This window comes from Macaca fascicularis, chromosome 11 (assembly GCF_037993035.2).
Source record: "Macaca fascicularis isolate 582-1 chromosome 11, T2T-MFA8v1.1".
Classification (NCBI taxonomy): domain Eukaryota; kingdom Metazoa; phylum Chordata; class Mammalia; order Primates; family Cercopithecidae; genus Macaca; species Macaca fascicularis.
In genome coordinates, this window is record NC_088385.1 from 107,533,255 (window position 1) to 107,559,744 (window position 26,490).

The window sequence follows — 26,490 nt, forward strand, 5'->3', positions numbered from 1 at the left end:
AAAGTCAGAGTCACAGAGCTGTGATATTCTATTTTTAAAGACCAGAGGAAATGGGTTTTAAGTTACAGAGTATAAGCTTGGGTTGAATATTAGGAAAACTTTCTGACCGTTCACATTGTGAGTTCCTGGAAAATATTATTATGGGAAATGGTGGAATTTCCTATTCCCAAAATAGGAGAAGCTCTAAAACAATAATTGCCTAAATTTTGATGCAGAGTGGGAGTGTTTAAGTCCAGTTATCATACAATATACAGGCACGTATATACATGTAGTATCATGATTCAATATGTATTTATATATACACATTATATATATCCTTATACAATTGATATGTACATACTGAAATTTGAATTTCCCTAGTCCTCAACTAGCTTGTGAGTATGAATGAGGTTCTGTTAATAACAACAACTCAACTTTTTTTTTTTTTTTTTTGAGACTTTAGCTCTGTCGTCCAGGCTGGAATGCGGTAGCATGATCAGAGTTCACTGCAGCCTCGACCTCCTAGGCTCAAGTGATCCTCCTGCTTCAGCCTCCCAAGTAGTCTAGCTGGGACTACAGGTGTGCATCACCATGCCCAGCTAATTTTTAAATTTTTAGTAGAGATGAGGTTTTGTCATGTTGCTCAGGCTGGCCTCGAACTCTTGGGCTTGAGTGATTCTCCTGCCTTGGCCTTTCAAAGTGATGGGATTACAGGCAGTAGTCACTGTGCCTAGCCAGAAACTCAACTTTTACTGAGTTACTCTTCAGGACCTCCAGCTCCCTATCAGAGCCTCCTTCCCCGACAACTCCCCAGTTATTTCAGGAGTGCCTTGGGGTCTCTTCATGTTTATAACTAGGTGTGCTCTGGCTGTTCCTTCCACTCCATTTTGTGTCCATGGGGCAGAGCAGTGCCCAACCAGTAGTCATGATTCCCCTGCTGGGCACCTCTGTTGCCCAGCCCTCTTGGCTTCAAAGTTCCACTGTGACATATGGCAGAGTTGTTTGAGGATGAGGGTGAGGTTGAAATGAGCTCTCTCTCTTCTGCTTGTTGCATTGGAAGGCTCTGCCTTATACCTCAATGTTTCCAGACTTCATTTTTATTTACAACCCTTTTCTTCTCACCTCTGGGTGGTAGGAAGGTCTCCTGAATCTAGTTTGGGTTGGTCAAACACAGCTACACTGAAAATTACACATGTCTCTAAGGCTAAGGCTTTCCTTTGGGGTGAAGTTCATGGTCCTTAGCTCCCCATGAGTTTAGAATGGATTTTCTCCCACCAAGCCCCTTATATTAATGGATAGTAGAGTTTGGCAGTAGGGCGTGGTGGAATTTGATAGGCTATACCACTGGTTTACCAGAGGGACCCAGATATGCTTGGACCTGACAGTGGACACAGTTTGTGTCTCTTCTCAGGAGACTCTCCCTCATTCTTGCTTCTTCAGCTAGTTCCCTTCTGGTGTTTTCCCATCAGTGCAGATTGCTCTAGTATCACCTATCTTTAAAAATTGCCCTTGAAACTGCATCCTCCTTCAGCTACTTCTCTATCTCTTGACTCCCTATCTCTTCACATCCAAACCTCTCTGTTACAGCATCCTGTTCTTCGCCCTCATAAACAGCTTTCATGACAATATATAATCATCTGTGTATTTGTGTGATTATTTGTTTAATATTTATTCCTAATTAAGCTTGATGTCATGGATCATGAATGTTTATTTTCCTGTTGCCATTTTATCTTCAAATATCTAGCACAGAATTTAGTGCAGAATATATGCTCACTGAATATTTGTTGCAAGCATGAATAAATGAATGAATGAAGCAAACAGTTTTCTGGTGCACTACCTTCCCAGAAGCCAAGTGCATCTGAAACTCACTTCTGTTTGAGCTAGGACATTTGCTGAGTGAGAGAGAAAGAGAGACGTGAATAGTGGGTAAATACTAATGAAATACATACTTATCCAAAAAACCCACTATATTCTCTTCCTGGGCAGCAAATATAGATAGCTGTTTATTTGTAAATAAAGTCATGTCTTGGTGGAGACAGAAAAAAAGGTTTGAAAATCATCATCAGAAAACAGCTTGGGAAAAGAGATTCTGATAGCACACATTATCACTTTTAATTATTTATCCTTTCACATTACTTCTTTAGGGAGGTAGAAAACATTGTGGAAGGAGTGAAAGAAGAAAAGAAGACCTAGAGACATAGCTCAAAGTGAACACTGCTTCTCTTGGGTTCCTGGATTTCTTCTGGACATTTCCTCAAGATGAAACTTCAGACACTTTGGTGAGATTTACCATTATTTTTCTTTTTACTGTATCTTTTTAAAAAGCCCCAGATCAATACATGACCAAGGTAGATCATGACAGTGAAAATGAAAGCCCCTGAAATGTCCTCTAAAAGGCAGATATAAGGAAGATCTCTGATTTTCTGATCTGCTGACATAATGCCTAGATAGTAAAAAAAAATTCCAGTAGGAAGTGGCTTTAAATCACTATTAATATTTATAAAAACCTATTCCACTTTAGAATAAAGTTTAAGATAATGAATCATGGATTCATCTGATTTTATTTTATTTATTTTTATTTATTTATTTATTTTTTGAGATGGAGTCTCACTCTGTCACCCAGGCTGGAGTGCAGTGGCGCGATCTCGGTTCACTGCAAGCTCCACCTCCTAGGTTCACACCATTCTCCTGCCTCAGCCTCCCAAGTAGCTGGGACGGATTCATGTCATTTTAAATCAAGGCCTTTTATATATGTTTCTTTTTTCTAATAAAGACATAGTCAAAATGTCATCATATCTTGCCCAAATCTCCCAAAGGCTGAAATTTGAATGAAAACATATGATGTTTTTTTCAGATAAATTAGAGAGTATCTCCTATGAAAGCACATATCTTGGGCATTTTTAGGTCCAAATGAAGTATAAAAATGATAAATATTGAGAAAAGAGATATACAGAAAGGCTATAGTAAAATGCATTCAAAGGGAGCCATTTGTACTCTTGTAAACGATGTCACTCTTTCCTTCTCTAGCTTTCCTAACCGACCTGTACCCCATCCCCACAGTCACAAACTCTATTTATTTATTTTCCTTTCAGGAGTTTTTTTTGAAGGCCACCATAAAGAAAGTGCATTTCAATTGAAAAATTTGGATGGGATCAAAAATGAATCTCATTGAACACTCCCATTTGCCTACCACAGATGAATTTTCTTTTTCTGAAAATTTATTTGGTAAGTTGTCAAGTTCATTTGAACGTCACTAAGAACAAACTATGATTTGGGAATACATGAGGAAATGCCTAGATGATGAGTCCAACCCAGGGTCAAGAACATGTTTTTGTTCCTTCTAAGTACTCAATCAATGTTAGCTACTCTGCAAGGTTAGAGGAAGATCGGACCTTGGATTCATAGAACCTAATGGTCTTCATTTTTATAGATGAGGACTGCAAAAGCTTTGTGAATTGCTCAAGGCCGCGAGGCTAGATAATTAACAGAGCAGGGAGTAGAAAGCGATTCTTGCTCTAAGGCTAATTCCAATATTATTATAGCAGGTACTAAACTATGAAATCATGATTCTTATGGCTTAATATGATACCTATTAAAGGCTGAGTTTACTTAGGTTATAGCTGGGCAGATTTCCTTTTGCAGTTCCTCCGGTCCTGGGGGATCTATGGCACAGTGTCAGGATTAGTCATTTAAGCAGGATTGAGGACGACTTGTACTAAGTAGTTTTCAGTAGATCTGTAACTAGATGATACCATAAAATGATATATTGCTCCACTTTATGCATTTATGAAAAACATCTCATTATAAAGAGTTTCAACTGAGAACATTAACAAAGAGTCAGCCAAGGCAATATTTTGGGTGGGGCAGGGAGCCTTTCTGCCAGTGTTAAAATAATTCCCTTCTGCATAATGGCCCTGCTGGGAGCCTAGGATGCTCCCAGTTTTCACCCTACGTTAATATATGGGCCATGATATACCATAATAGTGAAAATGCAAACACTAGAAGTTCCTCAAAGTTCAATGTATGAAGGCATGACTGCTTATTTGCTTGCTGATATTCCTGGGACCTGTTAATTAATAATTTGTGCTGTTACCTATTAGTCATTAACACTTTAGTGTGTGATAGCTGATTAGGCCATTTCCGAAAAGGGATCATTATTTGTAATAATTATTTACATGTCTACCTGCCTCCATACAGTACAAATGCATTTAAGGGCAGTGACCATATTTCATTAATATTTTATTATTCAGTGCATATTTAGTAGGCACTTGATAAATAAGAGTCCAGTAATAAATAATAGAAAGGAAAGGAAAAAGAGGTTTAGGGAAAAAACAGATGTTGATCAGTAACTCTCAGAGAGACCAAAGGCAGCAGTAATTATTTATTAAATGCCAGTTCTCCCAAGTACTTGCTGCATCTTATTTCTTCCAGTTGGCTTATCTTCATCCTGTAGATGCAGTCAAGGGCAGTGGCAGGCCCTGCCTCCATGTCTAGCCACTTCACCATTTGCTTCTGTCCTGCCTCCCCTTCTATGGTTCCTCAGAACAAAATCAATGTATAGACATCTTAATGATTTTTTCCTCTAGCAATCAGAACTCACAGAATAATTAGGACTGTTGGCATATACCACAGATAAAGAAAAATTCCACTTAAGATTTTTTTTTCAAATAAAAACTGCCATTTCCTGCTGGAAAATTTTATGACTGTAGACTGAGATTTCTGAGCTTAGGCCTCATGATTCATAAACCAATCTATTCAGCTCCAATTTGTACACACACACAAAAAAATTGTAGTGTTTTCCTTCCAAGCTAGCCCAATTTTTAGCCAGCACACAAGATTTCAGGGTGATTTCTGCAGCCATAAGGTGAAAAAGATGTCAGTAAATACGGAAAAAACCATGAAGATGCCATCAGGTTAGAAGCATCTCAAAATGATTGCTAAGGAAGCACTGTGCCTTCTGCTTTTATGGTATGGTTCTCTCCTCTCTCTTTTTTGCTGGACCACATTCTTATTCCATTTCCTAACACTGCATTTAAGGTTTCTGAGAATATATAGCATGAGCTGCATGAGCTGCAATGCACAGCTATAATTCTTCGCTGGAGCAGTTTCCTTAACTCTTCATCTGGTCCCCTCTTCTGGTAAGCTAATCTGACCATGTGCGACCATTAGGACTCCTTTTCCTTTTCTCCACTAGGCTGTAGAGCCAAGTTTAACATTATTTTCAAATCTCTTTTCCCTAGGCCCTCAGTCTCACTCCACTTAGCATACCTGAGCTAGGCTGGGTGTGGTGGCTCACACCTGTAATTCCAGAACTTTGGGAGGCCCAGGTGGGCAGATCACAAGGTCAGGAAATCGAGACCATCCTGGCCAACATGGTGAAACCCCATCTCTACTAAAAATACAAAAATTAGTTGGGCATGGTGGCGCATGCCTATAATCCCAGCTACTTGGGAGGCTGAGGCAGGAGAATCACTTGAACCAGGGAGTCGGAGGTTGCAGTGAGCCGAGATCGCGCCACTGCACTCCAGCCTGGTGACAGAGCGAGACTTCATCTCAAGAAAAACAAAAACAAAATCATACCTGAGCTAAAGGTATGCCAAAGGGGAGGATGAAGAAAATTTTGATTCCTTTATTCCTCTTCCTCATCTTCTTGTGTGTCATGATGACACTGATGGCTTCTATGGCCCCTTCATGTGTTTAGAGTGGAAGGCATCAGGGAAAAGACTGGCCCATGAATGAGTAGCCCACAGGCCTAACTCAGTACTCCTGGGTCTCAGCTATCCCAGGGGTTCAGAAGGGTTAATCCATGGGTTCAACTGCCCAGAAAGCTGGACTCTTTTCCAGTGGTTAACTGTGTATTCAAAACAGCAGTCATGTTGTTACAATAAGGGCAAACAAGGTTAATGGAATAGTCTACAGATAGCTGTCATTTCTTCTCTTCAAATATCAGGCACTGACAATATGCTGGGCCTTGGAATAAAGCAGGGAATAGGACAGGCAAGATCCTAGTACAGAACAAACTCACAATAAACTTGTAAATAAAGCAATAAACAAAATAATATCGTTTTTATATCTTATTTGGACCTAAAGATGCCCAAGGTAGTGATACATGCTATGAAAGCAACAAAATAGAGTGATGCCCTAGTGTCTGGAGGGATAGGCTGCTCTAAGTGGTATAGTCAGGAAAGGCCCCTGAGGAGTCCACAGTTGAGCTCAGCCTGAAGAGAAGGCAATACCAAGTGCAAAGGCCCAAAGTCTGGAATGGACTCAGAAAGGCCTTGTCTTCTACTTGTTTTTATTTAGGGGTAGACAACTGCTTTCCCATTAACCAGCTGTGCAACCTTGAACAACTCACTCAAGTTCAATTGGTAAAGGTAGATTATCAGGCTGAGAATTCTAGGATCCTATCTAGGTTAAATATTTGAGTCTACAAAAATGCTACCGTTGGTGACTCAATGGTTCTCACCTGGTACATGGCTCAACAAGTCCTTTTAAGGTGGTCCTGGGCATGGTTCCCTTCACTGCAGGTTATTATAAAGGCCGTAATTCAATGACATCTTTAAGGCATTTAGAAGGTGACCTGAAGACAAACACTGACAAGCACTCACTATTGGGTGCTGGAGACACTAATGACCTTTTCAGTGATAACCTGCAGCTTCTTCTAGAGGTGACCATGGGTCCCTCACTCTTCAAAGGCTTTGCTTAGAGTGAAGGGGAAATGTCTTCACCCCTGTAATGTTTATTCCAAAAAACAGAGCCCAAATGAGGACTTGTGTGAAGGCAGTTTATGTGAGAGGTGATGGGGGAGCAGAGGCGAGGGAGTGGGTGATGTGACAGGGAAGGAGGGAAAACAAAAGAGGTCAGTTGTCAAGATCCCTGCTGTGGGTGAGGCCAGCTTGATGCCACTGGGAGTAGCACAGAGAACTGTCAGCAGAAGGGTCAGGGACTGGAGCATATATTAATATTAACTGGCCCCTGACCCCCGTTGGTTGAGCGTCACCCCAGGCGGCATTAACTCCCCGCACTTCTGGACTGTTTTTGAGCTCAGGCCAAGCTGTCTCCTGTGAGATTAGAGAAGTCCTGGGCAGAAAGCATAGGGATGGGCGGCATGCTCTTGAAATGACAGGCGGTCAGCCTGCGGTCATCATCTGAGCTCGTGTATGATCAGTTGCCACAGATATGGCCCAGATCAGAGATGGGCTGAAGGGATGTGACAGCACCACCAGAAAAAGAAGAAAAGAAACTTGGACAGAATGGAATTAGAGAGATGGGGGTTGGAATCACCTCCGTGAAGTCCTTTAATTTATTCTGTTGCCAGACATCCCTGATAAATCCAGATGGGAATCTAGCCCATCGGTAACTGAAACCACATAGAGGCCTGGGGGTGGAAGGACACAGTTACCACACAGAGATTTGTCTCTTTTCCTCTGGGAGATCCTGCAAGCCAGGAAGCTTGGTCAAAGATTAATTTAGTGGATAAAAAAGGCGTCTCTGTTGAATGAATAAGGCAAGGTTTTATGCAACTAGAGCATAATAAAAAGTAATAATGACAAAGTCCACAGCTACCCACCATTTGACAGAGTGAATACGATAGGAGATGGTATATTAACTAAAGTCTATATTTACTTTTAGCAAATTATGGTTTAAAAACTCAAAACTTACAAAAACTTAAAGACTAAATTAAGAGACAAAGCATTCCAACAATAAGAGAAGCAGCAAGAGAAAGTACAGTCTTATCCTCCCACAACCAATGCTCCTGGTACAGTGGTTCCTGATTCACGTAGCACAGTGACACTGGGAATGGAAATAAGGAATAAAATAGAGGGAACTGAAATCTCAGAGGCAAGTGAGATTCTCTGACCTTGTTTTCGCTCCTGTGAAATGAGGATAATAATGTCACACTTCACAGGTTGTTGGGAGGAAGGAATGGGCTGTGTGGGAAAGTGCTCTGTAAGCTGCAAGGCATCCTAAACTGTTACAATTAATCCAGAGTTTGAAATGTAGTTGTTACATTTTAAATTGTTGATAAACACCATTCCACTCATTAAAAGAAGGAAGTACTGCTAATCTCAACATTGTGGAGTGCAAAGAACTTTCAAGGGGCCAGAGAGAATCAACAATATGTAAATAAGGCTGGGCACTTTGGAAGGCCAAGGCAGGCAGATGACCAGAGGTCGGGAGTTTGAGACCAGCCTAGCTAACATGGTGAAACCCCATCTCTACTAAATATACAAAATGAGCTGGGTGTGTTGGCGCATGCTTATAATCCCAGCTACTTGGGAGGCTGAGGCAGGAGAATCACTTGAATCCAGGAGGCGGAGGTTGCAATGAGATGGGATAGTGCCACTGCTCTCCAGCCTAGGCGGCAGAGTAAGACTCAGTCTCAAAAAACAAACAAACAAAAAAACAAAACAAACAAACAAAAAAAAAAACAAAAGCAAACAATATGTAAATAAATTTCTGGGTACCCTAAGGAGGGAACACATATTCTATCTCACGTTTGCATTATTACATTGTTAACAACAGCTTTGGAATCCATGTCTTGTATTGCATTTAATATGGTATCTAATAGTCTTTCCAGAACCCCATTCTGATTGAGGCCTAGCAAGTGTCAGGAGGTAGATCCTAATCCCTTTCACTTCTTTTGGCTATTTCTCATTACCTTATGCTTCACTCAGCTGTGTATGTCCATTTTCTCAGGGTGTGCTTTATTTCTTTATTTTTATTTTTATAGAGAAAGGGCCTTGCTGTGTCACCCAGGCTGGAGTGCAGTGGCATAATCAGAGCTCACTGCAGCCTTGAACTATTGGGCCCAAGCCATCCTCCCTCCTCAGCCTCCTCATGCTTTCTTTGTATCAGAATACACTCACTTTGAAATCTGCTTCTTCTCTATGACTTATGCTTAAATTAAAAGAATCTTCCAGATGTTACAGAATCAGTCAGATGTTTTAAAATGCAATTAAAGGTTTTGAGATGCAGTTTTGTAGAATATTTCTGACATTTGATTTCAGGTATTTTTCCATCTCACTGAATTCAACTCAAGTGAATGTAGTTCTGACTTCTTGGGTGAATTAAAGTTGAAAGTTTCCAAAAGATGGCGAGATACCATTATCTCAGATAAAATGAAGCTTTGCTTTAGCATACTTGAAATATTTTGCCACTGCTGTTTCTTCTCCACAGCTCTTCCATAGCTGCAAGCAATCTCTAAGGCATTTAATTTACTGTGACTTTGGTTTTTTCTTTCCCAAGGAATCTCAGATCTGGTTCTCTTGTTAGTGGAGTAAAGAAATGGGAGAAGGAAAGAAATATTGAATGAGCCTTTTCTTATTACAAAATAGATTACTGCTTCTTTCAGCTAGGGCTTGCAGAGTTTGGAAAAGGTGTGCAATGAGTCAGAGAGTTGGCCAGTTGGTGAGTGATTCCACTGCAGTCTAGGCCTTAGCTCTCAACCTTGCAGGCTAAGAAACAGATTCTTAGGGATGCAAGTTGAAAAGGATTGACTATAAAATCATATTGCAAATATATTAACTTACAACAATAAAAATAACTGTAATGATAACAGCTAGTATTTCTTGAGTGCTTTATAGAAATTCATGTGTCAGATATCAAGCTAAGTACATTTTAGGTTTGTTAACAGATTTCCTGGGTTGATTTCAATCTCTGCCATCTACTACCCTGTGGTCTTGGACAAATTCCTTAACTTTGTGCAAATTACTTGCCTTATTTAATAGGGTGATAAGAAGAATGCCTGACACATCACAAGTACTCTATTTGCCACTAAAATTCACTCTCACAACACACCTATAAGGTAGGAACCATTACTATTCCCCTTTTATGGTGTGAAAATGAATATTTAGTGATGTTAAATAATGTGCTAAACATTCCATAATTAGTAAGTAGGCAACTGAAATATAATCAGGACAAGGAAACAAAATCAAATGTTTAGGTCTCCAGGCTTAGAGAATACTTCTATTCACCTTCTCAACTGGGAAGGTCTTTCAATAAGATTATCTTCCTTTAAAGTCTGCTGACCATGTCTGTTCTGAGGGATAGTTCTCAGAAAAAAAGCATTGCCAACATTTACTCTGGGACCTCCCTTTTTTCATGCCTTCATAACTGATGCCCCACTCAGCATGAGGGATACAACATTCACAGTGCTCCCAAATATTGTGCCAAACAGTGCCATCAGATAGAACTTTCTGTGATGAAGGAAATGTTCTAGATCTACTTCGTCCAATACGGTAGCCACTATTCACGTGTGGTTATTGAACATTTAAAATGTGACTGGTGTGACTGAGGAACTGACTCTAATTTAATTTAATTTGAATAGCCTGATATGGTTTGGCTCTGTGTCCCCACCCAAATCTCATCTCAAATTGTAATCCCCACATGTTGAGGGAGGGACCTGGTGGCAGGTGATTGGATCATGGGGGTGGTTTCCCCATGCTATTCTCACGATAGTGAGTGAATTCTCACGAGATCTGGTTGTTTTATAAGTGTGTGGTGCTTTTCCCTTCCTACTCTCTCTACTGCCGCCTTTTGAGGACATGTTTTGCTGCCCTTTCACCCCCTGCCGTGATTGTAGGTTTCCTGAGGCCTCCCCAGCCATGTAGAACTGTGAGTCAATTAAACCTTTTTTCTTCATAAATTACCCAGTCTTGGATAGTTCTTTATAGCAGTGTGAAAAGAGACTAATAAATAGACATACATAGCTAGTGGTTACTGTTTCAGACAGCAGATATATTCAGGAAAAAAAATCAATTTTTAGGGAAAAAATAATATGAGGCAATTGATCATCCCTAAGAGAAATGCAAAGGTACCCAATCTGTCTTGTTATGAGAACATTCTGTGTGAATTTCACTCAGCAACAAGGGTTTCCTGAGTCAACTAAATAATCCTGCTCATTTCTTATCTAGTATAGATGTTTCTGAGGGCAACCGACAGGTCCGTTTATTTTGGCCAGTGAAAAACTCAGTGGAGAATTCTTGAAATGGAAAATTCTGAATCATTTGTCTAGCTTCATATCCTTTGGGTAGCTCTTTCACCTATGATCCTCTCAGGGCAAGGATAGCTCTGGGATTGTGAGGAGGGGAGAATGAGGTCAGAAGTAAACTGAGAACTGAAAATGGTTTTGCAGATGGCGACCGTTGATCAAGCAATTCAAACTGAAATATACCTATAGACCACCACTCTTTTCCTCTTTCTTGGTAATTACAGCAAGTGTACCTTAGTTTTTCCACCACGGGATTTTGAGTCAGAAGACCTGGGTTAAAGTCCCAGCTTCATACCTTACTAATGGGATGACTATAGACAAATCATGACCCAGCCATCCCATTACTGGGTATATACCCAAAGGATTATAAATCATGCTGCTATAAAGACACATGCACACGTATGTTTATTGCAGCACTATTCACAATAGCAAAGACTTGGAATCAACCCAAATGTCCATCAGTGACAGACTGGATTAAGAAAATGTGGCACATATACACCATGGAATACTATACAGCCATAAAAAATGATGAGTTTGTGTCCTTTGTAGAGACATGGATGCAGCTGGAAACCATCATTCTCAGCAAACTATCGCCAAGAACAGAAAACCAAACACCGCATGTTCTCACTCATAGGTGGGAACTGAACAATGAGATCACTTGGACTTGGGAAGGGGTACATCACACACCGGGGCCTATCACGGGGAGCGGGGAGGGGGGAGGGATTGCATTGGGAGTTATACCTGATGTAAATGACGAGTTATACCTGATGTAAATGACGAGTTGATGGGTGCTGATGAGTTGATGGGTGCAGCACACCAACATGGCACGAGTATACATATGTAACAAACCTGCACGTTATGCACATGTACCCTAGAACTTAAAGTATAGTAATAAAAAAAAATAAAAAATAAAATAAAATAAAAAAATGTATTTCTAAATATATATATTTATATATAGATATATTAGATATATATAGATATATTAGATAGATATATTAGATTTATATATATAGATATAATAGATATATATATATAAATATATATATATTTAGAAATAGGTTTAAAGATAGTGGAAATTAGAAATAATACCTCCCTCAAAGGGTGCAAGTGAAGATCTGATGAGATAATGCATATAGAACCACTTTGGAAACTTGTGAAGGCTATAGAAATGTCTTAGCAATGATTATTCCACTTGTATAGCTCACCTTTGCCTTTTAAAACTGCTTTCATATTTACTATCTCATTTTATCTGCAGAACAGGCCTAAGTAGGGCAAGAATTATTATCTGTGTTTTACCATCTATTGATGTGGACAAATGGGGCCCACAGAAGCTGAGAGACTCACGTAAGGTTACACAGTGCATCTGGCTACATTATGCCTGGGCTCCACTCTGGATCAACTGAGTCCCCTTCTAAAGCCCTCATTTTTAAAAAACAACCAGTAGACTTAAGCTTGATGTCCAAAAGTTATGCTGCAGAGTAAAAAATAGAATTATTCCTGTTCAATAAGCAACCCAAGGTACAACATGAGTCCAAAGCTGAGCAATCATAACATCAACATAGTGATGACGGGTAGCCATCTGTTGTGCTAAGCATTTTATAAATACTATTTTAGTTAATAATCACATATAATTCTTTGAGGTTATATAGTTATCAACCTCGTTTTACAACCAAGGAAATCAAGGCAGAAAATGGTTCAGGAATTTGTCCATTGTCCACAGAGCCAATAAGTGCCAAGACAGCCTGGATGTATTAGTTTGCTGGGGTTGCTGTAACAAAGTAACATGCACTGGGTAGCTTAAACCACAGAAATTATCTCATAGTTCTGGATGCTGGAAGTCCAAAATCAAATTGTCAGCAGGGTTGGCTCCTCCTGAAGGCTGTGGGTGGAGGATCTGCTCCAGGGCTCTCTCCTTGGCCCACAGATGGTCGTCTCCTCTCTATGTGTTCACATCAACTTCCCTTTCTGGGTTTCTGTCTCTGTAACCAAGTTTCCAATTTTTATAAGGATACAAGTCATATTGGATCTTAATTTTAATTTGATTTTCTCTGTAATGACCCTATCAACAAATAAGGTCGCATTCTGAGGTACTGGGGTTTAAGGCTTCAACATATATACATCCTCATCTTACAATGGTTCAACCTACTATTTTTAGACTTCACAATGGTGTGAAAGAGACACTTTCAGCATAGTTTTGCATACATTACATGAGATATCCAGTTCTTTATTATAAAGAGGCTTTGTGCTAGATAATTTTATCCAACTGTAGGCTAATGTAAGTGTTCTGAGCATATGTAAGGTAGGCTAGGCTAAGCTATGCTGTTTGGTAGGTTTGGTGCATTAAATGCATTTTACTTATGATATTTTCAACTTATAATGGGGTTACTGGGATGTAACCCCAGATCATGAGGTCAGCAGTTCCAGACCATCTCGGCCAACATAGTGACACCCCGTCTCTACGAAAAATGCAGAAAAAATTAGCCGGGCGTGGTGATGGGCGCCTGTAGTCCCAGCTACTCGGGAGGCTGAGGCAGGAGAAGGGCGTGAACCCAAGAGGCGGAGCTTGCAGTGAGCCGAGATCCCGCCACTGCACTCCAGCCTGGGGGACAGAGTGAGACTCCATCTTAAAAAAAGAAAACGTACCCGAGACTGGGTAATTTATAAAGAAAAAGGTTTAATGGATTCACAGTTCCACATGCCTTGGGAGACCTCACAATCATGGTGGAAGCTGAAAGGCATGTCTTTTTTTTTTTTTTTTTTTTTGAGACAGAGTCTCGTGCTGTCACCCAGGCTGGAGTGCAGTGGCCCAATCTCGGCTCACTGCAAGCTCCGCCTCCTGGGTTCACGCCATTCTCCTGCCTCAGCCTCCCGAGCAGCTGGGACTACAGATGGCATGTCTTACATGGTGGCAGGCAAGGGAGAATGAGAGCCAAGCGAATAGTTTATATAGTTTATAAAACTATCAGCTCTTGTGAGACTTACAGCCTCGAGAACAGTGTCGGGGAAACCAACTCCATGATTTGATTATCTCCTACTGGATCCCTCCGACAACACATGAAAATTATGAGAGCTACAATTCAGATGAGATTTGGGTGGGGACGCAGCCAAATCACATCAAGCATTATGCTTTAAAATGCTTCCATTTTAAATCATACCATTCTGCCACCTTTTGATGGGAACAAACGTCAGGACCTGGAGCATGGCACTTGACCTCCAAATCCAGTTTTAGAGCCACTGAACAGAAACCTACCCTCTAAAAGTTCTTAAACTGGAAAAGTGCTCCCCCAAAATGTTTATCTAAGAGACTGGTTTCCAGCTTACTAGGCAATTTGGCATTGAGGACTTTTCTCATAAACATTTACAAATATTCTGCTCCGTAATGAAGTTAATCAGTAAACCACACAACCTCTGTCCTCTCTCACTCCTTACCTAGTCTCATTTTCAGTTGCTGTGAATAAGCTAAGAATGGTAATGCAGTTTCAGGAGTTAGAAAATCCAATTCAAATTAGTCCTCACTGCAGCTGTACACCGTCAGGATTTTTCACGGAAATGATGAGTATGAAGCCCGCAAAAGGTAGGACACCGTTCACAGGTGCTCTCAGGTCGTGCTCTTGCAACTGGACTGAGGAAATCTGGGGACATTGGTTGGAGATGACAGTAACAGATGTCTGTCAAAGATGGTGGCTCAGTCAGACCCAGAAGACTGGGGTGGGAGTTTGGGTTGGAGTGATTTTTATTGGATTCTAAACAGACGAATATCTTATTGGGATGAAATCTAAGGATGCCTCCCTTAAAATTATTCATAGACTATTATGTCAAATTATCACTATTCTTCCAAACCAAACATTAGACAGTTCTAACATTGATATCAGTGGACACTTGAAAAAACATTTTAACACACATTGTTTAATGCAGTGTTCCTAAAATGGCAAGTCTCAGTTCCCAGGGGATCACAAAATCTATTTAGTGTCTTCTGACCAGCATTAAAAACTGGATTAGAACATAATAGAATAGAAATACCAGAGTGTCCCTCAAGGAGTAAAGACAAGTGGTATTTCATGAAATCTTGTTTCAGTTACATATGTATAAGTATGTACAGGGGATATGAGATAAAATGTATCTAAAACTGTAGGTTGTGGTAAAATAAATGAAGAGTTTGGGAAACACAAATTAATGAAGTAGTTTCACAACAGGTTTCTTCCAACAGTCCATAAAAAATCAGATAAGCACAGAGTTGAGCTTTAGGCCCAGGCTCTTGGTTTTCTCTGAATTAAAACATAGATTATAATTAAAACAGTATAATGTAAATCACATTTTAATATTTTTTAAAACAGAAATTCATCTTTTAAATTTCCAGCAAGAAAAAACTCAAATAATTTTTATAAAACTGATCATTGTGAACATGTTTTTGCTCATAGACTTGGTAGCATACCATTTTGTTTAAATGTGATGTTTAAAAGTGATCGACACCGTATTTAGAAATGGAAATGAGTTGGAAGGCCAGGGAAGCAAATTTCCCATTTACTTCAATTTAACCAACATTTGATAAACATTTACTATGTGTCAGGCATTGAGTTAGATGCCAGGAATATAAAGAAGAGAATATAATCTAATATTTTCCATCAAAGAGTTCACAGACGAATCACAACAATCACAAAAGTATGCATGTTTATGTGGTGTCAGGCACTATGCAGTTTATATTCTTTGTCTTAGTTCATCTTTATTACAGCCTCTCATGCAGGCACTACATTATTTCAGCTTTGTAAAGGAAGCAACAGAAGCTTAAAGAAGTTCCATGTCTTTCCCAGGTTCATATCCCGAACAAGTTGTGGGTGAATTGAATCCAGATTTGTCTGCTCAGAGGGCACTCTTAGGCAGTATCTCATACCATCTCAAGTTCAGCGTGGAAGATAAGCCTGTAAACAAAAGAAATGATTGTATATACTTCCAATACGTGCCATAATAGAAGTGTGTACAGAGGTAGGAGAGGTGAATTCCACCTGGGGGAACTGGGGCAGGCCTCCTGCTGTAGGTGACCAGAAGTAGGTGATCAGCTGACAAGGCAGGGAGAGTCACTAACATCACAAAGGCCCAATGCCAGGAATAGCAAACAACTTTGCGGTAAAGCCTTGCCGTTTAGTGAAGAAACCATGGATTAAGAAATAAAGTAAGGCAGAAAAAGCAACTTTTCTAGGCACTGCAATTCAACAGAGACATTCATTAAACATTTACTGTGGTCAGCATTCTGCCAGGGATGAAAAGCTGGATATAACCTGGACCCTTTCTTAGGAGCATCAGAAACTCATTGTGAGATTATGGGAGAGTGCCATTGTTTTTATGCAAACCTGATTTCCCATTTGGGGGTACAGTGGTTCTGGTCCCAGACTCCTTAGAGCTGCACTGGCTAATATGCCACATGTGGCTATTCAACTTTAAATTTTAACTTAGAATTAAATAAAATTTAACTTTCAGACTCTAAGTATCACTTGCCACATTCCAAGGGTTCAATATCCCTATGTGGTTTAGTGGCTACCGTATTGGTAGGCATAGAACCCTTCTATCACCTCAGAAAGTTCCCTCAGATGACACTCCTTTAGAGAAGGTGTTGAAACCTGGAGACTGTCTATCTAGAAAAATTTTACTTTATTTTCAGGGCTTCTCAGACTCCCCTGGAGTCCATCCATGTGTTCTCATTTAAGAACTCTTTCCTAAACTTTCATGGAGAACCATCACAAAGGAATCCTAATTCTTATACTCTTTGATAGACTAATTCCAAAATAAAAATTCCTAAATGTAAATTTTAATATGTATTTTCCCTTTTAAATTGTATCAAAACAGAAATAAATTTACCTTTTCAGAAAACATACTCTAAAGTCAAACACCTCTATTCCCTCCACATCTTATTTTCTGCCAGACAATGTTGTATTTGTTTACTTGTTTACTTATTTTTGTCCCAACCATTGACATCCCCACTTCCCAAAACACACAAACAAGAGAAAGGCTGGGCCTTCATATGTGTCTTTTCACTTTCATATCCTCAGACCCTAACACAGTGACTGCTAAATAGCAAGTGTTTATCACACACACATACACACACACTCACACACACACAGAGAGCATGAGCATATGTTTATAAATATATATTTGTAATGAAAGAACTATCCTAATACTTATATCATCAAGACAGACTATGTGTTAATAATTACTTATTAACTATCAATTAACTATCACTAAAATCAGGATTTTGCTAGATTCTTTAGGAAACATCTCTTTTAATGACACTCGACTTACCAAAACTGCTTCTCAACAGCCGTATTTTACACTCAGAACTATCTTCTGAGATAGCAACAGTCCCATTTTTACAGAAGAGATTGAAATAGGAAAAGCTTAGCCAGTTAAGATCTCACGGTCAGTTAATGGTGGAAGTTGTCCTAGTCCAACCATTTTGGAATATGTTGGCCATGCTGGTTCTTTGGTTGTAAGGTTCCTGCGTAATTACTTCTCTATTTGTGGAGATTTAGGGGACACACTATGAAATGCTAGAAGTGAATGGGCTTTGAGTATAGAAGGTTTTTTGTTGTTGTTGTTTTGTTTTGTTTTGTTTTGTTTTGTTTTTTTGAGATGGAGACTCACTCTGTCACCCAGGCTGGAGTGCAATGGCGCGATACTGGCTCACTGTACCCTCTGCCTCCCAGGTTCAAGTGATTCTCCTGCCTCAGCCTCCCGAGTGGCCGGGTTACACACGCCTACCACCATGTCTAGCTAATTTTTGTTTCTTTAGTAGAGACGGGGTTTCACCATGTTGGACAGGCTGGTCTTGAACTCCTAACCTCAGGTGATCCACTCACCTTGGCCTCCCAAAGTGTTGGGATTACAGGCATGAGCCAATGCATCTGGCCAAGAATAGAAGTATTATTTAATATTATTGTGTACTTTTCTCATATTTTTACTGATGTCCTACTCTTTTAGCATGATATTATCTATATCTTTGTGAAAACTTTCCATTCTGATCTAGATTATTCCAGAGAGTGATATGACAGTGATATCATTATCTGACTTGACTTGGGACTCCTTTGTGTTTCTTGATTATGAAAATAATTGTTTTATTGAAATAATGCTTAAAGATTTTAGAATTGTCATATGAGGAGAAAAAAAACTGTACACATTTCCTTGGATGCTACAGAATCCAGATTCTATCGGTTTTTGATCTTGGGCAAATTACTTATCCTTACTAGAGCTGTGGCAGAGAGAAATTGGGCTGAGGGAGGAAGGGGAGTTAAGGGAATAAGATAGGTTAGAGGATAAAATCTAAGTGTAAGTGAAACTAAATGTTTTTAATACTTTTTAGTTTTTTTCAATTCCGTTCACTCCAGAAATTTTCATCGTATTTGGTGATGAAATAGATCAGGATTTTGCTTATTTTTATCTTTTCTTTTTGTGTAATAGTTCCATATTTTTCCCCTTCCATTTTGTGGTGGTAAGACAAGGCACCATTTCTAAAATATTTTGTCCGTTAGACATACTCTTTTTTGTTGTTGTTGTTTATTTTGTTTTGTTATTGTTTTTGAGACTGAGTCTTGCTCTGTTGCCAGGCTGGAGTGCAGTGTCGTGATCTTGGTTCACTGCAACCTCCACATCCCAGGTTCAAGTGATTCTCCTGCCTCAGCCTCCCAAGTAGCTGGGACTACAGGTACGCACCACCAAGCCCAGCTAATTTTTTTGTATTTTTAGTAGAGATGGGGTTTCACCATGTTGGCCAGGATGGTATCAGTCTCTTGACCTCGTGATCCACCCACCTCGGCCTCCCAAAGTGCTAGGATTACAGGCATGAGCCACTGTACCTGGCCTATGCTATTTTTATATGGATAAATCAGACAGAAGGAAAGGAAATTGATTTTTGTACAGATACTGTATACCATGTGCTCTGTCAATCATTTCCTGGGTTAAAGAAGAAAGCATTATTTTCAACATGTAATATGTATATTCTGAACTTTGCCAGTGTAAAAAGCCCTGAATTCTAATGTTCATAAACTATTAGTCATATACTTATGGAGACTTTTAGATATAAAGAAGATTTAGAAGATCATCTAGGGTGGAGTCTTTTCTTTACAGATAAACAGAGGGAGCCCAGGTAGGGTAAGTAACGGTTTTTAAATGCCATGTAAGTAGATTCAGGAACATGACTCCCAGGGACCTGGAAACCTCTTCTGTTGGGAAAACTTCCCAAGAGAAGCAATACCTACAGGGAATGTACAGATAAGTGGACATTAATGAGATGAAGCCCTGGGAGGGGTTGGCTGTGTTGAGAACCATTCCAGGCTCAGGAAGCAGCAGGTGGGAGAAATCCTGAGTCTGGAAGCAGCAAGGCACATTCAAGAAACAGAGACATCCAAACATGCAAAATGGCTGGAAAAGAAAGCAAGGGTAGGGTCATGCAGAAACCTGCAGGCCCGTTATATGCAAGCGGAGGCCGAGAAGGGGGTAACAAACGCAAGTAGGAGGTGCAGAGAGGGGCTTTGAATATCATGTTTTTAAGCATCACACACCTGAAATCACCCCCAGAGAGCAGCAATTCAGTGCATGGACTTTGAGATTAGACTCCTAGAGCTCAAATCGCATCTACTTAGGTAGGTAGGAGTAAAGTTGCTTGACTTCTACGTGTCTCATGGTACTCATTTGTAAGTGGGGGATAATAATGTTACCTAACTCATAGGGTTTTGTGAGAAATAAATGAGAACATACAAGTGCCTGCCGCTACAAAGAACTCTATAAAAGTTTTCTGCAAAATATAGTGATAGTAATCATAATAATTATAGTAATCGTTTCAACTATCTTTTGAGCACAGCAAAGAGCATTGCCAATTCGAAATCCCCAAAGCCCCAAAAAAACCACGTTTTTCTAAAAGTTTGGCACACACTTTTTTGGTGACAGAACCTGACCTGAATGAATGTGAAACTATTTATAGTCTTTACTTACTGCACTGACTGTGAATATTCATATATTTCACTGTGGAAAATATTGCTGTATTTGACTCTGGGTTCTGTTCCAGACTGTGCTGGGAGGGATATATAAATAGCACAGTATTCTGTTCTAAAATCCTGAAAATTCTGACTTCTAAAACACATATGACTGCAAGGGTTTCAGATAAGGAACTGTGAATCTGTATCATCTCATTCATTCCTCAGCCTAACCCTTGATATCGATGTTATCATCCCAAACTTGCTGCCATGAAAACTGATGTTTATCAATAGTTTGAATAATTTGCTCAAAGTCCCACTGTTCGTAAGAGATGGAACTGGAATTTTGGTCTAAAATTGTCTGACAACATTTGGAAGAGTCAGACACATTTGTAAACTTTCCTATCTCTTATTTATGTCTATTTTTTCAGCATTTGCATAATTTAAATATTTTTTATTTTCTAAAGAGCCATAGTTGATGTTTCCAGGAAATAGAAGCATTTTCATAACCTGATGGTTTTCTATTACCTAGAGGTTTTCTAAATAAGGGGCTCCTTTAATAATGATGGTAGTAAGAATAATAATTATTATTCCTATTTTAAGTCAGCTATAATTTATCGAGCACTTCCTGTGTGCCAAACATTTAGCAAAGCACTTGGCACACATTATCTCATATAATCTTTATATCAACCCAGTGAGGTAGGTATTATTATTCTCTGTTTTCTTAGGAGAAGACTGCAACTTAAAGACATTAAGGAATTGCCAGCTGCACACAGATTGTAAGTAACAGAGCAGGAATTTGAATACAGTAGATAGATTGCAGGCACTGTATTCTTTTTTTAAAGCTCCTCCTTTGTTTTATAATGATTAAAATAACGCATACATATACACATGGCAAAAACTACAAACAGTAAAAAAATTATGCAATCTTCTCTCCCAGAATATAATGTAAAAATATCACTTCTCACAGTCACCACCACCTACTTTCTTCTGTATCATGCAGAAATTTGCCTTTGCGCACACACACCTGCACACATACACACACACACACACACACACACACACCCCATTAGTGTTTAATACCCATGTGAATATACACATTGGTCTATAGCTTGCCTTTTTCATATAGCACCTTATTGTAGAAATTTTCCATGACAGCACATAGAAATCTAAATAATTGTTTTACATCTACTTAATATTTCAGTGTATGGATATAACAAATTTATTTGACCAGACTCATATGGATGAATATTTAGATTGTTTTCCAATTTATGGCTCTGCAAATTTGCTGCAAGTGAATATTTTTACAAAACACTTTTTCATAGAGGTTCAAGGATATTTCTAAAATAAATTTTCAAGCAGTGGAAGATTTATGCTGGGTTAAAAGGACATTGAAGTTTAAAAAACTGGAAAATATTCACAAATTTCCACCAAAAAGTATTTGTTTCCCCAACAGTGTGTATAATCAAACTTTTTAAACTCTCACACATTTGAAGATGAAAATGGTAATGTTTTAGTTTCAATTTAAATTTAATTATTGGCAAAGGTGAGCACATTTTTTCGTTTACAAAACACTTATGTTTATATTTCTAAAACTATTCCTTTCCTTTATCCCTTTTTCCATAGCTTCTCAAATGTTTTCTTATTGGTTTTCAAGAGCTGTTTATACATTAGTGAGATGACTCTGTCCTCTATGTTGCAGAACATTTTTAATTTGTCATTTAATTATATTATGTATATATACTCTTAAAAAGTTGTAAACTTTTATGTAGTTAAATGTTTCAATCTTTTCTTAGAGCCCACACTCCTAACCATTACGCCAAACTGCCTCTCTAATTTCCAGAATGATGACATTCATTCCAGTTTTGTTGTCACTTTTGTTCAGGTGTTTTAACAGAACAAGTGGCAGGTCCTCTGGGACAGAACCTGGAAGTGGAACCATACTCTCAATACAGCAATGTTCAGTTTCCCCAAGTTCAACCACAGATTTCCTCATCATCCTATTATTCCAACCTGGGTTTCTACCCCCAGCAGCCTGAAGAGTGGTACTCTCCTGGAATATATGAACTCAGGCGAATGCCAGCTGAGTCTCTCTACCAGGGAGAGACTGAGGTAGCAGAGATGCCTGTAACAAAGAAGCCCCGCATGGGCGCGTCAGCAGGGAGGATCAAAGGGGATGAGCTGTGTGTTGTTTGTGGAGACAGAGCGTCTGGATACCACTATAATGCACTGACCTGTGAGGGGTGCAAAGGTAAGCATCTTTGATTGGCAGTTTTCTCTTTCAGATTTTACTGTATTGGTTGTTGAAATCCCTGAACTAGTTGCTTCCCTTTTCCCAGGCAACTTCCCATTTTCTCCTTCTCTGCTCCTACCTCCTCACCTTTGTTGTGCAGTCACAGATCTGTAGGAAAAGACTATTAGAGTTTTTAGCTTAATGTTTAAGACTGTGAGAGTATCTAGCTTAGTTGGAGTATTTAGCTTTTTTCCTTTCCACAACCTCACACATAGCTAAAGGAAACTTATGATTAAATTGAATTTGTTGTAGGTTTTGTTTGTTTTTGTTGTTTTATGGTATTTGTCTTTCTGTGCTTGGCTTATTTCACTTAATGTAATATCCTCCAGGCTCATCCATGTTATCACAAATGGCAGGATTTCATTCTTTTTTATGGCTGAATAGTATTCCGTTATGTATACATACCACATTTTCTTGATCCAGTCATCCATTGATGAACGCTTAGGTTGATCCCCTATCTTGGCTATTGTGAATAATGCTGCAATAAACATAGAAGTGCAGATATCTCTTTGACTTACTGATTTCATTTCCTTTGGAGATATACCATGTGGTGGGATTCCTGGATCACATGGTAGTTACAGTTTTAATTTTGTGAGGAAACGTCATACTGTTTTCCATTATGACTACACAGATTTACACTCCTACCAGCAGTAAGGGTTGACTTTTCTCTACATCCTTGCCAAAACTTATCTTTTGATTTCTTGATAGTGATTCTAAATGGAGTGAGGTGCTACTTATTGTAGTTTTGGTTTACATTTTCCTGATGATTAGTGGTGTTGAGTGCCTTATGCCCATTTTATGGAAGTGGAAGCTGAAGCATAGACGTTAATCTACTTACCCAAGTTTTCATAGCTAATAAGAGCTTCAAAATTGTAGCTTATAATCTAACTCCAGAGCCTGTATGATTGACCACCAGGCTATGATGCCTTTTATTGGTTGTCTACTAAGTGATCATTCTGCTCTTCAGTTGTCTGCTCAAGGGTAATATTGACTAACTCAGTGGCGAGAGGAAGAAAACCAAACAGTCCGTTTAGGTGTTAAGGTATCAGTGTTATCTAAGCCAAGGGAATGAACCCCTGAAATCACTAACCTTGGATGGCTTATCTCCTTAGGAGTGAATTTGTCTTTCTCTCTTGTGAACTGGGCTTATGACCAAGTGAAACTTGATCCACCTGCAAAGAGTTCTGGGGCATGGCAGGGTAAATGGAGTGAGACCAGTGGGCCAAGGACAACCCTAGAAAACACTTACCTTAAAGGTGGTCAGGGGAAGAGAAACCCACAAAGGATATAGAATAGAAGTAATCAAGATAGACGTCTTCAAGGAAGTGCAGGATCACAGAAGAAAAGGAGATGAAGAAAGTAGTCAGAAGAGAGCCAACCTTTGGGGAGGTTTAGGAAGGAGAAGCTGGATTTGGAAATAAGTATATTTTTAACAGCAGAGAAAGACAAAATTTTTCCATTGATTTTGATTTGAGACTTTGCCCCCATGGTGTCAGGAAAAGGACAAGCATGTAAGGGAGAGGATGGGTTGGAGCCAGGCAGGGCCCATGTTCTATACCAGGGATTGGCACATTTTTTTCTGTAAACATCCAGACAGTAACAAGTTCAGGCTTCACACCACGGCAGCCTCTGTTGCAACTAATCAACTCTGCTACCGGAGTGCAAAGGCAGCCACATAGAAAATTAGCATAGCTATGTTTCAGTAAGCTTTACTTACAAAAATAGGCAGGAAAATTAAAAACAAAAAACAAAAAACAAAAAACAAAAACGGCTGGCTGCAGTTTGCTGAACACTGTTCTTGACCAATGACTCTTTTTTTTCTTTTGAGATGGACTCTTACTCTATCACCCAGGCTGGAACGCAGTGGCAATCTCGGCCCACAGCGACCTCCACCCCCTGGGTTCAAGTGATTCTCCTGCCTCAGCCTCCCAAGCAGCTGGAATTACAGGCACCAGCCACCATGCCCAGCTAATTTTTGTATTTTTAGTACAGATAGGGTTTCACCATGTTGGTCAGGGTGGTCTCAATCTCCTGACCTCAAGTGATCCACCTCTCTCGGCCTTCCAAAGTGCTGCGATTGCAGGCATGAGCCACCACGCCTGGCCTTGACCCATGACTCTTAAGGGTTGGAGTACAAATTAACTGGAAACTGTGTAGTGAGTGAGCACAAGACTCAACTCACAGCCCATATGTGAGAGAAATGTAACTTTATTTTTTTTAATTGGATTTAATTCAGTCTCAAGCTCTGGTGGAAACTTTATTTCATTTTATTCAGGATCATTCCTTTCACCCCAGCCAAAATTCTTCTGGGGGTTTATCTAAGTACCAGGATTAAGGTAGGGTTGTGGAGGGATTGGGCAATGGGGAGTGGGGCTCTGGTCTCACAGCTGTGGGACTGGGTGGGGCTTGGTGCCACAGCTGTTGACACAGTCCGAGATCTGTTAGAGTGCCGTTCTATTTGGTCTTCAGACCCCAGTGGAAAAGGTCTCTGTGGCATCATCCTGGGGTCCTGAGCACACTCCTCCATCACATCTGGCCCTGTCTGTCTCCTTCATTCAGCTCAGGTGGGTGGGTTCTGATGTTGCCTCAGTGCTGTGTTGGGATGCCTGGCTGCCCAGAGAAACCATGCCGCCATTTCATCTGCTCTATGCCATGCTGGGTGCAGAGAACCCTAGGGTTTTTTCCAGTTCTACCCAGGAAAGGGTACAAGAATCCTCGTCTTCTAGGATCCCAAATGACATAGAGTTTCTATCATCTCTCAATCCACCTATCCTAGAATTCTGTCTGGGGATAGGGAGTTGGGAGGGACAGAGCTCAGGACCTTCTCAGGTACCTAACATGTCTTAGCTCTTTGACTTCCTCTTTAGTTTTCTGCTTCCTCCCAACTTGAATAAGTTTTATCTGGTCTTTAGGATTTGGGGGCTTAAGCTCTGGTGACTGAAAAGCCAAAAACAGGCTCCTTTGTCTTCCTTACGTGTTCTCCTGTGAAAACAAATGAAAATTATCCTAGCTTAGTGAATAGACGAATGAGGAAGGGCTGTGAGGAAAACCAGAGGAGAAGGACAGAATAGGGTGGAGTGCACATCAGAGGACCAATGCCTCATGCCTGCAGGTCTTGTGAGAGCTGCTCAGTCAACCTGGTTTCCCCACTGACCCCGCCGCCCACTTCCCCCATGCACATCTCTTGGACATCTGCACTCAGCAGATGCAAAGCGAATTTTACTCTGTAGCTTTCCATCAAAGGGAGCATGGGCTTTGGGGGCTGGCAAGCTCATATTGAATCTCGGCTCTGCACTTCTTGGCTGAATAAACAAGTTACTTAATATTTACTGGTTAGAGTTCAGCGAAGTAAAACAGAAACCAACAATTCAGGCAGAAAGGAATTAATACAGAAGTTGGAAGAGTCAGAGTAACAGCATCTATGCTGAGTTTCCAGGAGACGCTCAGAGCCGCACTGCAGAACTGGCCTGCCGGTTGCTCTTCTACCAAAAGCAAGAAGATGGGGACTCAGGAAGCCACCTCAGGACTGTTGGCTCCAGGAAGACACTGCTTCAGCTGCCATCTAGGGATCAGGAAGTTGCCTTCACTGGCAATCACTAGCTCCAGAGCCGGGGCTTGCCTGCCAAATGTGCAGCTATAAACGATGAATACCCTGCCCCCTGCCTTTCAATACCCTCAAAGCTAGCGACTAGAAGCCAGGATGCTGCCACAGCAAAACTCCACCATCCCGCTTACCAGTAGAAACAACAGAACAGCTTGTTTCTACTTTCTAAATGTCTTACAAGAGCTTAAATCATATCCACCATGTTAGCTGCAAAGGGAGTCCGGGCAAGTTCCTGCCTCTGGTAATAGGATGTGAACTAGACTAGATGGGAGGTGCAGTAGATATAGAGCTAGCTAATCCTTAAAGACTATACAACACTTACTTTCTCTGAGCCTCAGATCTGCAAAATGGGGATATTATGTATTTTGCAGGCCATTTTTGTGGATTGTACAAGATTTATATTATATTATATATTAGAATTTACCAGCTCTCTTGCTTTAGGATTTCACTGGAGATTTGTCAGACCTGTGATACTTAAAACAAAGAAAACACAGGAGAATTTTTAAAAAAAAGAAACCTTAGAAACAAAACAAAGATCAGGGTTAAATTTCCTCATTACATTGGTCTCTTTATCTGGTTCCACTAAAAATATTTTAATTTGCTTTGGTGTTTTTATTTGTCATAAGTATTTATGGCATCAATGAGAGAAATGATGGTTTTCAAT

At 39.9% G+C, this 26,490-nt stretch overlaps 1 protein-coding gene across 17 annotated transcripts in view; it reads left to right on the top strand.

Annotated features, from left to right (window-relative positions):
• The window catches only part of NR1H4 (nuclear receptor subfamily 1 group H member 4), an 84,940-nt gene that overhangs the window by 16,797 nt on the left and 41,653 nt on the right, over positions 1-26,490 (top strand). For 4 of the 17 annotated variants that reach the window (XR_012420532.1, XR_012420533.1, XM_005571990.5 and 1 more), the window contains exons 2-4: positions 2,124-2,258; positions 3,072-3,204; positions 21,815-22,180. Coding sequence is in view for 10 of the 17 variants with exons in the window: in XM_005571990.5 (XP_005572047.1) it covers positions 3,126-3,204; positions 21,815-22,180 (445 nt within the window). In the remaining 7 variants the exon portion in view is untranslated. Of the gene's footprint in view, positions 1-2,123; positions 2,259-3,071; positions 3,205-14,415; positions 14,547-18,564; positions 18,663-20,657; positions 20,709-21,814; positions 22,181-26,490 lie in introns of those variants that run through there. The other 13 variants (XR_012420527.1, XR_012420528.1, XM_015431422.4 and 10 more) reach the window with 4 other exon arrangements.